This window comes from Filicampus tigris, chromosome 2 (assembly GCF_054856515.1).
Source record: "Filicampus tigris isolate MCC_2025a chromosome 2, RoL_Ftig_1.0, whole genome shotgun sequence".
NCBI classification, from domain to species: Eukaryota; Metazoa; Chordata; class Actinopteri; order Syngnathiformes; family Syngnathidae; genus Filicampus; species Filicampus tigris.
Genome location: NC_141218.1, coordinates 9,774,142 through 9,790,035, shown reverse-complemented (window position 1 = coordinate 9,790,035; position 15,894 = coordinate 9,774,142). Strand labels below are relative to the sequence as shown.

The window sequence follows — 15,894 nt, the reverse complement described above, 5'->3', positions numbered from 1 at the left end:
GGCATGAGAAAGGCTTTGATTTGTTTTTAGCAATCTGTGCAAGACGAATCTCCAACCGTAACAACTGCCACCATTTTGTGTCGGCAGCCCGACAGGACGTACGACCTTCACATCGGTCAGCCAACCGTCTCGTACTTCCTCAAGCAAGCGGCGGGCATCGCCAAAGGAGCCGGAAAGACAGGTGAGACGTCTACTTCCTTGCCTCGCGATTTGAGAACTCATGCCTCTTTGAGCTCACCCCGAGTGGTGTTGCTTTCACAGTTGCGGCAGCTCAGACGACTCTCAGCTTTACAATAAAGAGAATGGCTAATCCCTCCTCGGCTTTTTCTCCAGCCTCCGTTCAGATGTTGACTTCTAACAGCCAGCTCTACCCCGTTGCCCGCTCGCTCTTGTGAAGGTTCTGCAATAGGGAAAATACAGTTAACCCCGTTTTTTTGCGGGGGATGTGTTCAAGACACACCAGCGATTGGTGAGAAATGCATAGAGGGACCAAATAAACATATAAATACTGTTCAATGAGGTGTTATTAGGAATCCCACTTGAGTTACAAGGCAAACTTTGTCTCTTTGCAGAAGCCAGTCATATTGCAGCGGGATGTGAGCTTCATAAAAATGTCTCAACTCCTCTCTGAGATCATCTGTGCGGCACTAATATTAGTCATTCTACTCGTAGGATAAAGAATATATTACTGTGGATGTTGCTGAACCATTTGTGTTTCCTTTTTCTGTTTAAAGTGATAAAAAATAAAGAAATAAAATACTTAGAAATATTATTTTTATTTTTAAATCCGTTAAAATGCGGGGCTCCGTTGTACTTTAAAAGTCATAGTAAAGTATCGCATAAACACAGCTATAAATGTGTGTTTAGCGTGTGGAGGGGTAAAACAATTTAAAGTTTTAATGTCATTTCTATTTGGGCTTTGAAAAAAAGATCAACAAAGTCGGATAGGTTGACCTAAAAAAACACGTCTACCAAAAATCTTTACCCCGAAAAGGCACGTTATGGCATCCACACAGACATTTCCAGTGCACGTAAAACAGTATTTTTACAGCATTCAAAATACTCAGGATTGTTTTTTTAGTCTATTTGCACCCTCTATTGGTAGAAAGTTGCTACTGCAGACAAGCAATGAGATTTTACTTGTCAGGGCTCGCCCACACAATGATGTTTATCACAGTTTATACTCCAGATGCTTTTCCTATCCTGCCTGGACGAATCCCTTGACTTTAACTGTGATGAATACAAGCATAATGATATGAGTAAGTAACAAATCTTCATTCCATTTTGAAGGGCACGAGACGGCGGGCATGGTGTCGGTGCGAGCCGTGTACGAGATCGCCCGTGTGAAAGCGGACGACGAGTGCTTCAAGATGAGGAACACGTCGCTGGAGAACGTGGTCAAAAGCATTGTGGGCTCGGCACGCTCGCTGGGCATCAAGGTGGTCAACCAGTAAGTTGAGGCACAACTACACTCACCCAAGGAAATATTTCTTTTAGAATGGTTGCGCTGCAACTGTCGCAATATTCTGAACTACAAATATATTTGTTTGTCTAAGAAAAAAATTGTATATTCTCAAGATAAAAAGTATATTATTTTGCAAGTAATGTTACAAGACTAAAGTATTTTTTTTTTCACTATTAATGTTGTAATGTTGTAAGAAAATAAATCACATTTGCTAAATAAGTTGTAAATTACAAAAATACTGTGATTTTTTTTGGGGGGGGATTAATATGGGAATAGTTTCAGGAATAAACTTTTATATTTTCTAGATTAAAAAATAATATTTTCAAAATTAAAGTCATAACATTGTGAGAATAAATGCAAATATTTCCAAGAATAAACTCTTATACATTTGAAAATGAGTGGTGAATTTAGGCCCCATTTTTGAGAAAATCATGTTCATTTTTGAGACATTTTTTTTAAAAAGTTGTCACAATCTTATGAGCATAAATTGTTATATGCTATATTGTGAGAATAAATTTGTTCATGTTTGAGAAAAAGGTTGTGTATTTTGGGAGTAAAATGTATCACTTATTTTTTTTAATTAAAATTATAATATTACAACAATAAGGTGTAATATTATCCATGATATTTTAAGAATACATTTGTGTAAATTTGAAAAAAGTGTGATACTAATCGCAGTATGACACAAAATAAGGTTTTTTATTCTGCAGAATAAACTCTTATATTTTCCAAAATTGTCTGTTTTTCTAGATTATAACAGTTTAATATTACCAGGCAAAATTCGAATAACTGACTAACTTACTGTCACAGTATCAATCAATATGAATAAGTGTGTATGTTGTCGAAATTGAAAAGTCATATTTTGAAGTCATAAAGTCACGGGATTAGATTTGTAGGTTTGTTGCCATCTTAAAACGTCTTAAATCTTAAACGTGCACATGCAGCGTTTTGAGTAACATTTGAACATTGTTTAGTGTCACACAATTGTGAAGATTATTAAACAAATCGGTTAAACAACGCACTTGATCTGCAGTGGTTACTCTTCCATGATGCTCCCCCCGACCCCCTAGAAAAAAGTCAAAACACAGCATTACCGAATCGTTCTTTTTGTTTGTGCGCATCCCCTAATCGTTCTTTTTGTTTGTGTGCTCAGGCTCTCCGCTGACGAGTACAAAGTGTTCTTGGAGCAGCGAGAAGAGAAATTGAAGGCGGACGCAGCGGCTGCTGCTGAGGCCGCAGCTGTGGCTGAAGCGCCACAAAGCAAAAAGCGATAAAACATCAACGCTTTACTCTGGCTCATTACTGACACCTACAGGCCACGTGAGGTGCAATACTGTCCTCCATGGAAAGCCGGTGGAGCATTTTTAGACAATTCCGCGCACTAGTAGAACAAACTTTTTACGAGTATTTTTTTTCCCCCACTTCTGTACCTTTCTGCATAGCACAACCACATCTTACAATGAGTACTACTAGTGAAGCGCTATGTGTTAACTTGTAGAATGTTATAAAGTCACGTAATTGGTTCGTGCACAATTTTACCTCACTAGTAACATGTAGCTGTCCCACTTGAATGCCAAAGTTGTCCTACTAGTTAGGACAAAGAGCATACTAGTACCTCGACCTCAAGCGTTCCATAAAGCTGTTTGAGCAATCTTCGATATCCTTGATAAGGAGGCTACTAGTGCGTGGCAAATGCCTACAAGTTGGCATTAGTAATATTACTAATATAGCACAGAAGTTTACTAGTAAGGTTTAATTAGGCCATAGGTAGCACTAGTTGTGGTTAAAAAAAAAGACATTACTAGTAAGACAGTTATTTACAAGTGTGCTCTTGTCGTTTTACTAGCGCGCTGAATTGTCGTACTAGTGAGGCCAAAGACCGTACTAGTGCATTGACCTTAAACTGGAAGGATATCGGATATAAACTTTCAATACCCGCCCATTCCCATTTATACTCATTGTTGTATACAAGTACCAGCACTGAATAAATCAAATTCAACCTCTTTGGCGTGTCTCATTCTTTCATGATTTGAAATTTTTCACACTTCAGTCCAAAAAAGAAAAGTCTGTTGCACCATAAAGGTTTTCCACAAGGCGGCACTGTCATCAAGCTTCAAAGTTGGACATGTTGTGTCGCGCACGTCACTTCTGTGAGTATGACTTGAAATTTCTCACCAGGTTTCACTTATTGTGTTGACTGGAAAAAAAAAGCATATTGAACCGTAGTGTGGGCGGGACTGTTGGCAAGGCCCAAATAAACTGTACCACTCACTCATTTAGTCTTTGACTTCAAATGTATAAATAAAGTCCATCTTAGGTTCAGCTGAGGTTTTGTTTTTTGTTTTTCAATTTAAAAAAAGAAATAAACTCACACTATAGATGTTGTCCACATGATGTCGCCCCGGAGTTGTTATTGCTTCCCCTCACGGCATTTGTCCAATTCACTTGAAATTTCTCACACAGGTCCACTGAGCTCTGTAAGAAAGCGTGAACCATAGCGGCTTTCCATGTGTCGCTGTTATGAAGCCTGATGTAGCTTTGCAAGGTTAACCGGGGTCACCTCTCTCCATTTGTGAGTATGACTTATCATACAAGGCCATCGTAATTTGCTTTAAAAAAATAAAATAAAATGAAATTGGTACCATACTGAAAAGAAAAACTCTTGCTGTCTGTATATTTTGACTTGTTTATTTTTTTCAGACCCCTCTTAAAAATTGAGCTTCACTATGCAAAACGTCAGTTTGACACATAGTGCCCCTTGCATCATTTGATGTATTTTGTGTATCAGTTTCATTTGCTATGTAAAAAAAAAAAAAAAAGACATTGAACCAGAGATTTTCCACATTTTAGCCTGAAATCCCAAAAAGAAAAAAAAATGTCGCCATATTTTTTGTTTAACGGGTGGGACCCAATCTCAAATTGTGTAGTGTTGTTGTAGAGGCCTTTCTTTTTCTTTTTTTTTTTGCCATGACATTTGGTGCAGTTTCTATTTCTATCAAATGATGGCAGCAGTCGACTGATTCACTGATGACTCCTCAGCTGCTCAGCTCTACTGCACCGCAAAGATCAGTAAACGTACATTTATTTTTTTTAGAGGAAAAATTACATTTTATACAAGTAACGCATCGTTCAAAAAGTCTGGGTCAGTTGGAAATGTCCTTTTTTTTTGTTGTTGTTTAAAGAAAAGCACTGCGCATTAACACCCTGCAGTATTGCGATGGATCCAGTCCTGTTAAAGTATAGTGCCATTTTTTTCTGTTAGTTTCTATTTCTGAAATTTACAATGTGTGTTTAAAGAGGTAGTCCACCCAAAAATGTTCTTTACAATAATATGTTCTATGCAGCCCACCCAGTCTAAACACGGCACTCTGCTTGATATTGTGTTTGTGGAATATGAGTTCAGTGGTAGAATCCACCAGATGTCCATCTCAGGGCGGCCATTTTGTCACTTGCTGTCACCTGAAAATGACATCACAGTTGCTCAGGTAACAACCAATCACGGCTCACCTGTTTTCTGAAGTGACAAAATGGCCACCACCTGACGTGGACAGAAACGCATGAATTTTACTACTTAACTACTCCACAAACACAACATCAATCAGAATGCCGTTTTGAGACTAAAGACATTTTTTTGGTTGACTTCCCCTATAAACAAGAGTTCATGAAATTACAGCATGTCGAGGAGATTTTGTACGTCTTAAATTTGAAAACTTTTATTATTTTGATTATATTACAGTATGTGTGTAGAGTTTGTGCTTGCAACATTTTTTTTTCTTCAAATACTTCTACAATGCGTTTAAAAAGTGTGTTTTAATAAGTTCACATTTGTTTGGTACGTGCAATGAATGAGGCACCGCTGCAAAATTTGGCATAACATTAAAAGAAATAGAAATACGGTCTACACATTATTAATGTAAAAAAAAAAAATAGTAATAATCAAGTGTTTTCTTAAAAAAAAAATGTTGCTTGTGTACGGCCCCTGTTAAAACAAAAACAAAAAAGAAGACAGCAGCATAGGTGCTCACCAGTATGCAGTATGTGATGCCCGTGTTATGTAACATTTAGGCGGAAATGCTCTGACAGTATGCTAAACGATTGGGTTGCCTTCACAGCCTCACTTTGTCCCACTTGCCTCTTTTTACTGTACCTCTAAATTTAGCTTCCCCCTCACTCCCGCTTTTTTCTCCCCCTCCCCTCCTTCTTTCGTCACTGCAGCCCCCCCCGGCCCAAGCCGCTGAATGGATGCTGAGAATAGAACGTGGCACCGGAATGCCTATATATGGAGCTCTCCTAGTTGCAGGTACGCCGAGGCAATGAGGGGATTTGTAAGAAGAGATGTGTGTCATCATCATCATCATCATCATCATCATCGGCGTCAGCGGAGGCGGAGGCGCACGCATGCCGGTACCAACAAAGCCGAGCTCGTGCGTCACTCTGAGTCAGATGGCGTCTCGTTCTGTCTCGTCACGCGTTTGCGTCAGCGCTGTTGCCGAGCGAACCTCGCTCGGGGGGGAAGAAAAAGGAGGGCTGCCGCCGACGACGACGACGACGAAGGAGGAGGGGGAGGATGATGACGACGACGGTGATGATGATGGTGATGATAATGACGAGGATGCGGGTGCTGATGCTGAGGAGCCAACGACGACACGTCGGCCATAGAAATCTCTCTCCTCGTACATTTCACATGCACAACCTTGAATAAAAACAACATGTACATTCACAGCAAAAATAGAACACTAGTGGAACAACTCTCTTACTAGTAATGATTTTTCACTACTAATGGCATTTTAGGTCTTCCATGCGTGACACACCAGTTGCCTCCTCATCAGGGATATCAAATAAATGCTCAAATGGCTTCTCATAAAATCATTTGTGCATTTATTTGATGTCCTGTAGCCAACTACAAAGGTTTAATGGCGTGTGTGTTCTAGTGGACCAAAAGTGGCACTAGTTGAAAAACATTACGAGTAAAGCTACTACCTTGTACTACTACCCTGAATTGTCTTACTGCTCAATGTTCAAATACATATGCAAAAACTTTCTATAAAAATGCGTGAGCATTTGATTCGATGTAGACTCGCTAGTAGGCAATTCAGCGCTCTAGTAGAATGACAATGTCTTACTATTAATTTTTCCACTATTGGCATTTCTGCACACCAGTAGAATGAGTTGCGAAGCGCTAACTGTTAACTACAGGAAAATTGTACAATGCCACTTGCGCACATTGGTCAACCGAAGATGTTGCGTTCGCTCGCTTCAGACTGATGACACCTCAGTCGCATTATAAGTGCACTTTATTATAAATGCATTTGTCCACATTCAAATACACTTATAAGCAACACAATAGGACACCGGTCCACAATGTCCATTCTGCAGTTAAGTATACTTTAGATATTCATATTTGATGCCATAGAAATCTCTCTCTTCATATATTTGCTATTTACAAACCTTCATACAAATGTTTACAACCTTCTGGGAAAAAAACATATTCACATGTCTCACGTACAGTATTACAAGTGTATATACGTATTAAGTTAGCCGTTTAATAGCTAGAACGTAGGAATCAATCCTTTACTTGACCGTAGACAACTCTACGTGAGCGTGTCGACACCGCGGGAATCGGAGCGTCCTCAAGCCGTGTCGCTTGGTAAAGTCAGAGAAAGAAACAAGTGTAGCACCCATCCCATTCGCTTAAAAAGTCGATTGTGCCTCACTGCTAAACCGCCACATGTCGCTTTTGTCCAACAAAAGGACAAACGGGATAAGTACGGGCGCGGCTATAAGCTGCCAGCGCTGCAAATATCAGGGTTGCAAAATTGCGGGAATTTTTGAAATTGTAGAATTTTTACGGGAAGTTAGACGCAAAAAAACGGGAATTTACGACATTTAGAGTCGGATCTTAATAGGCAGCTTGAATGTAGTTGGGGTAAATATATTTTAGCACATTACAGTGGTACCTCGACTAAAGAGTATTTTGAGTGGTGATTTTGGTCAATTTTGTTGTTGTTGTTGCGAGCCAAAAATGTTCAAGACTTCAGATGGTGAGAGGGACCAAGCTTTGCTGCAAAGAGTGAAAATCTGCAAGCATTTGGCCTGAGCGAAAAACAGCAAGTATGTGAGTTTTTAAGAAAAAAAAACAGACATTAGCAATTTTGTCAAAGTTACGAAATGCGATCACTTTCCATGAACATCCTCTCAATTCCGAATTGAATTCCCATGAAGAATTTACAATTTGGAATGTTTCCAAAATTCCCCATCTTAACTTCCCGTGGAAATCTGCCTAATAATTTCTGCCCCTTTGCAACCCCGTCGAATATAAGCCCAGCCGCCCCTCCCCCCAACACTGATTCCCGACCTGAAGAGTCCACATTCAGAGTCTAAATGTACAGTACGACGAAAGAGCGCGTTGGCAGCATACGCCAGCATCTCTTTACATGCTTTTTTTTTTTTTTTTTTTTTCTAGTTTGTTTGTTGCACATCACAAAGATCAACACAAGTTGAGATGGACAGACACGTATGGAATGTTAAAGGTTTGCAAGCCGCAAACTCAAAATTCAGAAGTGGGAAGTGCGCTTTCAATTCCGAATGTGTTCAAAATGTCACACTGGAGCACCTTTTGAATTTTGAGTTTGCTGCAGGTCAGGCAAAAAAGTGCAAGAAGTAAAAAAAAAAAAATCAACTCTCTGTTAAAATAGCTTTTTTTTTTCCATTTTTTTTTTTTTTTTTTTTGTCCATGTTCACAACAGATATGTTTCACTACGAGTGAATACAAATGCATGTCTGTAAGTTAAACAACGCTTAACGAGTTCAGATGGCCAATCTGAAGCGGCAGACACCACATGGACTCAGGACTCAGTCAGTCGGGCGTCCATGTTGTTGTTCTGGTTCTGGTTGTAAATGTTGCACCAGGTTTACTAGTATACAGCGTCATGATGGAACAAAAAATAGAAAGCCCATTTTTTGTTCTCGGGAGAGACATGTAGGCGTCGGTCCTTTATACATTATGTATATTTATACACTTAGGTATGTTTTACTTTGCAGTAAAAGTGTGTCTCCACAAAATATGACAATATGCCATACTTGATGAAGTAAGTCACAGACTTATTTTAGAACGGAGGGATGCTTCCACTCCCATCTGGAAGACAAAAAAAAAAGAAGGAACATGTCAGCCGTGCGCTCACGTTAAGTAGGGGAAAAAAAACATTACACTTCAAATGACTTCATATCTTGGAAACTGAAGGGCCTTTTCACACTGCACTTAGCACAGCGCACCGTGCGGGAAAATGAATGTAATTTGACCTTCTCTAAACTTCAACTGTTCATTGTTTCAGTCCTTTTCACACAGCTTGTTCTTTTTTTAACGAATAGCTGATTGTAAAAATTTGCAACAGATCTATAAGAATTTCCAAGGACATCCACATGAATACCTTTCCGTGACTGTTCCAGTCTACATTTGTATGTTGTCGGTGTTACCGCACGAGAACCTCAGGAAAGATGTCTTGTACACAAATCTAGCCGCTGTGGGACACGATTTTGTGTCACCTTGTCATCAGCAGGTTTCAACAGAGGGACTGGAAGCGTCACAGAAAGGCATAGAAGTGGACGTCCTGTTGTAAATCTTGTCATTCGGTTCCTTCTTATCGAAGAGCAAATTCAATGTTTCGGTACTTCTTGTACACGTGCGTTAAAAAGTTTGGAGTAAAGTGCACCTGTAGTTTTTCAAAGTTTCGCCTCAAAGCCCAAAACGCCTAACTTTTTTGGTAATAATATCAGTAAGATGAAAATTCTGTGAGGACATAAAGAACTAAATCCATCCACCCGGATCTCACCTTTGTGGAAGCACTGTGGCGATGGATGACACTGGAGTTGATACAACTCAGGTTGTTGCCCTAATCCAGGGGCGATCGAGGCACCTGCCCCAAACATGGGCTCCAGCGCGGCCAGTTCCTCCAGGAGGGACTGAGCGCAGGAGGCGGCGGCTGCGGGTGAGACCGCCGGCACGGTCGAGGCGACGGCGGTAGTGGGCCTCGGCGAGGCGGTGAGGATGAGGGGAGGAGAAGCCGGTATGGAGGAGCACGAGGACACGGGAGATGACGCCACCTCCATCTCGGCGGCTTCCTCCGCCGGCTCCTCCTCCATGGCGGTCTCGTCGCTCTCCCCGCACCCGTCCGCCGCCGAGTTAGGTTGCGCCGATTGGACGCTACAGAATTGGCCCGCTCCCTCAAACCGGGAGGCTTGGTGCCAGCACACTGGCGTTGGAGGAGAGACCGGGCTGGAGGGGTCCGGGAGGGGGGCGGGCGAGGGGCACCCGGGGGGCACGTCTTGAAGGAGGGTGTCTAGGATGCTCTCTTCAAACAGAGAGGTGTCGTCCTCCAGGAACATGGGAATGTCAAGGCCGCGCCATGCTTTGATGGGATAGAACTCCCGAAGAGCTTGGACCGAATCGACCGTCTCGGCGGGAGCCAGGAAGGGAGACGGAGGGTTGGACAAGGGGGACATGGATGGAGGGGACAGCTTGGACAGGAGAGGGTCCAGGTAGAAGCCCTCCGCCAGGGAGCTGATGTGCTGGGCCAGCAGGGAGATCTCCGCCCTCTCCTTCTCCCGCTCTCTCTCCAGGGAGAAGAAGGGGAGGCAAGGCTGTTTTCCGGGCGACGCCTCGGGGGTGAGGAGCCCCTCGGGCGGACACTGCAGAGGCCCCAGGGGCACGTCCACGTAAAGCGGACCCCGAACCTCGGGAAGGGTCATCACCGTGCAGTCGCCGTCTCCCGGGCTGTCCGGCGTGGGCGGCAGTTTCTCGTAAAGGGCTGCGCAGCAGGGATCCGCCGTGAAGAGCAGTTCTGTGGAGGGGGTGGGCAGGCTGAGGGGGAGCTTGGCGGACAGGGTGCTGGTGGGGGCGGGGCCGGAGACGGTGGTGGCGGGCGGGGCCGCGGAGGAGGCGGAAGCCGCCATGGAGGTGGTGGCCGTGGCCGTGGTGGCGGACGGGGGCGGCGTGGTGGTGCCGGTGGGGTCGAAGCTGAAGTGGGGCTCCTCGAACGGGAAGCTCGCCCCTCCAATGTGGGGGGTGTACGGAGGCGTGCACACAAACTCTTTGCTCTGCTGCGCTTGCGAGGTGGGGATGGGCGGGAGCGGCAGGGGGAGAGCCGGCAGAGGCGGGTCCAGTTCGAAGGAGGGCGGCATTAGGATGTTTTGGGTTAAGAAGTCCAAGTCGGACACCGTCTCCACCGTGACCGGAGTCGGCGAGGGGGCGGCCGAGGGGCTGCGCGCGGGGGGCGGCTGGAAGAAGGCCTCCTCCTCCAGGGAGGAGATGCTGGAGCGGGGCTCCCCCTCCGTCTGCATGGCCTCGGCTGCCGAGCCGGCCCGTTCGTCCGAGGAGGCCACGCTGCAGCCTGCCGTGCTGAAGTCGAAGGACTGGCCCGACAGGCCGCTGCTGCCGGGGGTGAACACCTGGTCGGGGCTGGACAGGGTGTCGGGGGACTGGAGGCTCTCCTGCTGGGCGGGGCCCGAGCTCAGGACCAGGCTGAGCTGAGTCTGCTCCGTGGTCAGCTGTTGACGCACTGACCAGGCCTCCGACTCACTGAAATAAAAAAAAAAAAGACAAATGTTTGGGAACAGGCTCAGTGTTGGGTAAGGTTTTCATCCGCGTATTCAGGATTCACCAACATGCAGATTTTTTTCATTTATTTTTTTCCTTTTATTCTGATTATTCGTTATTGTCTTTAAAAAAAATAAAATAAATAACATTTGTATTTTTGTGCTCAGACCGAAGCAATAATTGCATGAGGTGTGGACACTTCATTATAAAAAGTATCTTGGTGCCGATAGACAATGTTGAAATGTGTTGGCTAGCTTCATTTGGGCAGAGGTAGTGCCGTAGCGCCAACTTGTGGGCGGTATTCGGTGCCAAAGAACTATGTTGGAGTGAGTGAAAGAACTTAATTCACACAAAAGTAGTATTTTGCTGCCATCTTGTGGCATCTTTGTGCCAAGGAACATTATTGAAATGAACGGAAAAGCTGGCCATTGGGGCAAAAGAAGTGCTTGAATGCCATATTGCTGCCGAGGAACTGTCAGTGTGAGTCGAGAAGCTTCATTTAGACAAAAGTAGTGCTTGCCCAGGAACTGTGTTGAAGTAAGTTGAGGAGCTCCATTTAGACGAATGTAGTGCTTTGGCGCCACCAGCTATGGAATATTCTAAATGCTGAAATATCTCTCCATAGCCATGAGATTTTACTAATATTGAAACTTGGCTCAAGGACTGTCATGAGAGCGTGTCGCGTTTTCGCAGATGGTCCAAAATGGCGGCGGCGGCGGCGTTGCATACCTGATGACGTAATTGCTGCTGGCGACGGGGACGTCTCCGGTCTGCAGCTGGAGGACCATGTAGAGCCAAACCCACGTCTGGTCCCGAGCCTGCACGCGCACCACCATCTCGCCTCGGCCCTCTCCTCCCTCTCGCACTGGTGAGTCACAGCGCAACTTTGGTAAGCGCCTTCATCATCCTCGTTTCTCTTTTTCTTTTTTTTTTTTTTTTTTTTTCTTTTTTCAGTTTGGCGGCAGTAGGCGCGGTGTTCCCGTCGGCGCGTACGCGTGGGTGTTTTGTGAGCCGACACTTACGCAGGCCGCGGTGCTGAGCGGAGGCGTGTGCCAGATCGTGCGGGTGGAGGAGGCCGTACCAGGAGCGGGAGCGCAACGTTGCCACGTCGTAGCCCAGGTAAGCGCGTACGCTGCGGGGGAAACGGCGGATCACTTAAAGGACGCACGCCAAGAGAAACCTCCCATCTCCAAATTTGCTCCATTTCCTACTCCTCACAAATCCATACTATTGGCTATGCTAGTTTTACAAGTGGTTGAGCAGGATGAAGTGTTGAAAATGGTTTGCTGTTTTTGTTTTGTTGATGGCTCAGCAAACATGCACATTTTTTTAGTTTAAGCAGGACTTCTCAATTTTGGGGGGAATTGTTTTCCCTCCTAAATATTCCTGACCTGTTTCTTGTAAATATCCAATTTTATTTTTCCAAATATTCAACTTTTTTTTTTTTTTTTTACTGTTTTACTTCTTAAAAATATCAAACTTTTTTTTTTTTTTTTTTACTTTTTTTTCAAAAAATATACAACTTTTGTGTTTCCATTTCTTCCTTCCCATCCTTTCTCAACTTTCAGGGCAAACAAAGGTTTACAGGACAAATTCATAACCTTAGTGCCAATTAAACAGAACTACCTTTTTATTATTTTTGTTTTCTGGGGTTTTCTCAGAAAATATGACTTTCTCTCAAATTTTCTCTTTTTTTTTTCTTGAAAAATAGACAGATTTTCTTTCCAAAAATATACTTTTGTATTTTGGTCCTTCCTTTCTGTCCTTTATCCTCTTTCTTGCCTTTTTTTTCTGAACATAAACAACTCTCGAAATATGATTCCTGAAAGTATACCTTTTTTTCCCCAAATTCTATACAATAGTACAATTTTTTCAAAAAAAGTACTTTTGTTTGTGAGTCTTGTCGTTTGCGACATCTGGCGCGTACCTTTCGTGTGCAGCGTGCAGCCTCAAGTCTCGGCCGTGCTGGGAGTGAAAACCTTCCAGAAAAAGGTTGGCGTCGGCCACGGGAGAACCGCTAGACGTGCTCTCCGTTCCCAAGCGGGTAGGAAGGCTCTCCAGAGGTGAGCAGAAACACACCCAGACAGGATTGGAGGTCCAGTAGGATCCGGCGGCCGGCGCCGACAGGCGGCGAGCTCGGATCAGAACCAGCTTGTTCCCGGCGCTCTGCCTGCGCACCGACTTGGAGGTGTTGAAGCGGCAACGGAAGAGACGATCTGCGACCAAAAAAAGGCGTGAAGGCGATGAGAACTCAAAAACCAACATTCGCTGGCGCGCACGGCAATCACAGATCAACGTCTCTGGTCTCGTTTTACCCATTTCGGGGGAGGCCGGGCCTGACAGATTATTCCTGACGGTCAGCTGATCCGAAGCGTCGATGATGTCATACACGCTGTCTCCCTGCGCCACCAGGTCCACCTGACACACACACACGCAAGTGTGATCCGCTGATCTTTCTTGAGACGGACGGACGGACGGGTGGACGAACGGACTCACCATGGAGTGGCCCAGGTGGTCGGAGACGGCGTCGGACAGATAGAGCAGCTTCCCCTCGGCGGTGAGCAGCATAAGGAAGCCCGGGAGAGCCTGCATGAGGTCGGACAGCTCGGGCAGGCACAAGAAGCGGGCGCTCGGCTCCGCCGATGCGCTTCCCGTCTCTACGTTGGAAAAACAAAACAAACAAAACAAAAAAAAAACACTTCAGGAGAGAGTGTCGGGTTTCAGCACCAAGGACAGTGACGTCATGTACACACAGGGTACTTCTACACAATCTACAACAAAACTTTATAAACGTAATCATAATGGATGGGCGATCAAGAAATATCGAAAAATGGAATGAAAGTTGGGTAGATGGCGAGGTGGATGACGATAAAAAGAATGATGGAACAATAAAATGAAGATAGATGGATAAGTGGCTATAGCTTGATAGCAGTAGATGGATAGCTGTACTGTGATAAATACATTAAACTGTTCCGATTTTGTTGCCTGAGTAAAAGAAAGAAATATCGAAATACTGTAGTGTTGTTTTAACGCAAGGGAAGGTGCTCTCAGCACCATGGATAGCGACTATCGATGGCGCGCGTATGTTTACAGGACCTTGGACAGCGTCTAGCCGCTGCCGCTTCTAGAAACACTTGTTGATACCACGTCACACGCACAACTGCGGTTTCCCTCAACAAACAATAGTGTCTCCTCTAAAAAAAAACTCATAATGAGCATGGAGGAGACGTTCATACTAAACCTTGTAATATATGGCCCCGCCCCTTAAAGGCACACATCAACACTTGAGGCTTGTGTATTTGTGTGCGCGTGCGTGCGTGCGTTGCATACCCGCGTTGTGCTCGGGAAAGCGTGAACATGTGTGTCCACGTCTCTTTGAATGTGTTTGCGCATGAGTGTGCCATGTGAGTGACTTAGTTACACTTTCCATTCTCAATGTTTAACGTATAGAAATAATTAATAACGATGACGATGACGACGCGCGTGGTCTTACCCGGCGGCGAGAAGAAGACGGACTTCCTGGTGTACATGCACGCGAGCGACATGATGTGCAGGTAGGACAGCTTGGCTTTGTCAGCGTCGGAGATGGGCAACAAGTCCTTGAGGTTGCGGATCTCGGCGTTGATCTGGTCCCTTCTGGCCTTGGAGGCTCCTTTGGTCGAGCGGTACATGCTTGTTACGGATGGCCAACCCCCCCCCCCAAAAAAAAAAGAAAAGGAAAAAAAAAAAGGAAGGGCAAAGGAAGTCCCGCTGCAGGGCACGCGCACTCGCCGGTTATTGGACTTTGTCCATGGCTGGGCTGTGCTGGGCTCGATCCGCTGACAGTGTGTGAGGGACTCTGCTCGCAGGTGTCTTATATAGCCTGGGAGCGAGGGGGGCTCCCCGACGCGGCCGCCGACGTAACCAGGGAGGGAGGGGAGGAGGGCAAGATGGCTCATCCGAGTGGATGCTGCAAGCGCGGAGCTCCTCTGGCTCCCTGCCTCCCTCCCTCCCTCCTTCGCTGGCGTCCCTCCCTCCCTCCCTCCCTCGCTCGCCTCCTCCCTTCCCGCCGGTGACTGCACGCGGACGTCAGCGCTCGCCTCTCCCCTCCGATGACGTCGGGATGAAACGGGGAGCTCCGGCCACGCAGAAAGCCTGATTTGGACAAAACCGAGTAAGGGGCGGGGCCAGCGTAAAAACGTAAAACGGAGTCACCCGGTGAGGAGGGAGGGAGATGTGCCGCATCCAAGGAGAGGAAGTGTGTTTGTATGTGAATGCACTGAGGCGGCGTTTGGCTCCTGTACGAGCAGCTTGGCGACCGTCGACCCATCTTTCATCCCATCTTTCCATACATTCCCCTTTCGCAATTCTATCCGTCCGTCTTTCTGTCCCCATCTATCTACATATCATTCCGTCTTTCAGGTCTATTTTTATAGCTTTCTATCATTCTGTCTTTCTTCCTTTCTGTCCTTTTCTGTCTTTCCATCTTTCTGTCGTTCTCTTTCATTGTCTTTCTTTCTTCCCATCTTCCTGTCTTTTTCTTTCTATCATTCTGTCTGTCTTCCTGTCTTTCTATCTTTGTACCGTGCTGCCTGTCTCTTCTGCCTTTCTATTTCTATTATTCTGCTTCTTTCTTTCTGCAATTTTTGTCTTTCTTTCTTTTCATCCTTCAATCGCTCTCTCTGTCTATCGTTCTATTGCTGAAACATTCTCTCTATCGCTCTCTCTCTCGATCAGTCCATCTTTCGATCCCTTTATTTTCATCTCTCCATCTGGTTTTCTATCTTTATATATCGTCGCTGTCCTGTGAAAAACACTTATGTCCAATTTGTTTTTAAATGTTCTTATTTTTACGTGA

General features: G+C 45.0%; 2 protein-coding genes across 2 annotated transcripts in view; one reads left to right on the top strand and one right to left on the bottom strand.

Annotated features, from left to right (window-relative positions):
• The window catches only part of mrpl11 (mitochondrial ribosomal protein L11), a 63,678-nt gene extending 60,210 nt beyond the window's left edge, over window positions 1–3,468 (top strand). Inside the window, exons 4-6 of the mRNA XM_086021618.1 lie at window positions 88–181; window positions 1,291–1,450; window positions 2,619–3,468. Coding sequence (XP_085877744.1) covers window positions 88–181; window positions 1,291–1,450; window positions 2,619–2,739 — 375 coding nt within the window. The 3' untranslated portion in view covers window positions 2,740–3,468. The remainder of the gene's footprint in view (window positions 1–87; window positions 182–1,290; window positions 1,451–2,618) is intronic.
• Window positions 3,469–6,741: 3,273 nt separating this feature from the next.
• npas4a (neuronal PAS domain protein 4a) lies at window positions 6,742–14,868 on the bottom strand. The gene is made up of 8 exons (XM_086024401.1): window positions 14,551–14,868; window positions 13,554–13,714; window positions 13,373–13,475; window positions 12,985–13,273; window positions 12,080–12,189; window positions 11,787–11,922; window positions 9,295–11,039; window positions 6,742–8,600 (listed from the first exon to the last, which is right to left on the bottom strand). Exons 1-8 carry the CDS (start codon window positions 14,726–14,728, stop codon window positions 8,572–8,574), a joined length of 2,751 nt encoding a protein of 916 aa, XP_085880527.1. The 5' UTR covers window positions 14,729–14,868; the 3' UTR covers window positions 6,742–8,571.
• Between the last annotated feature and the right edge of the window lie 1,026 nt (window positions 14,869–15,894).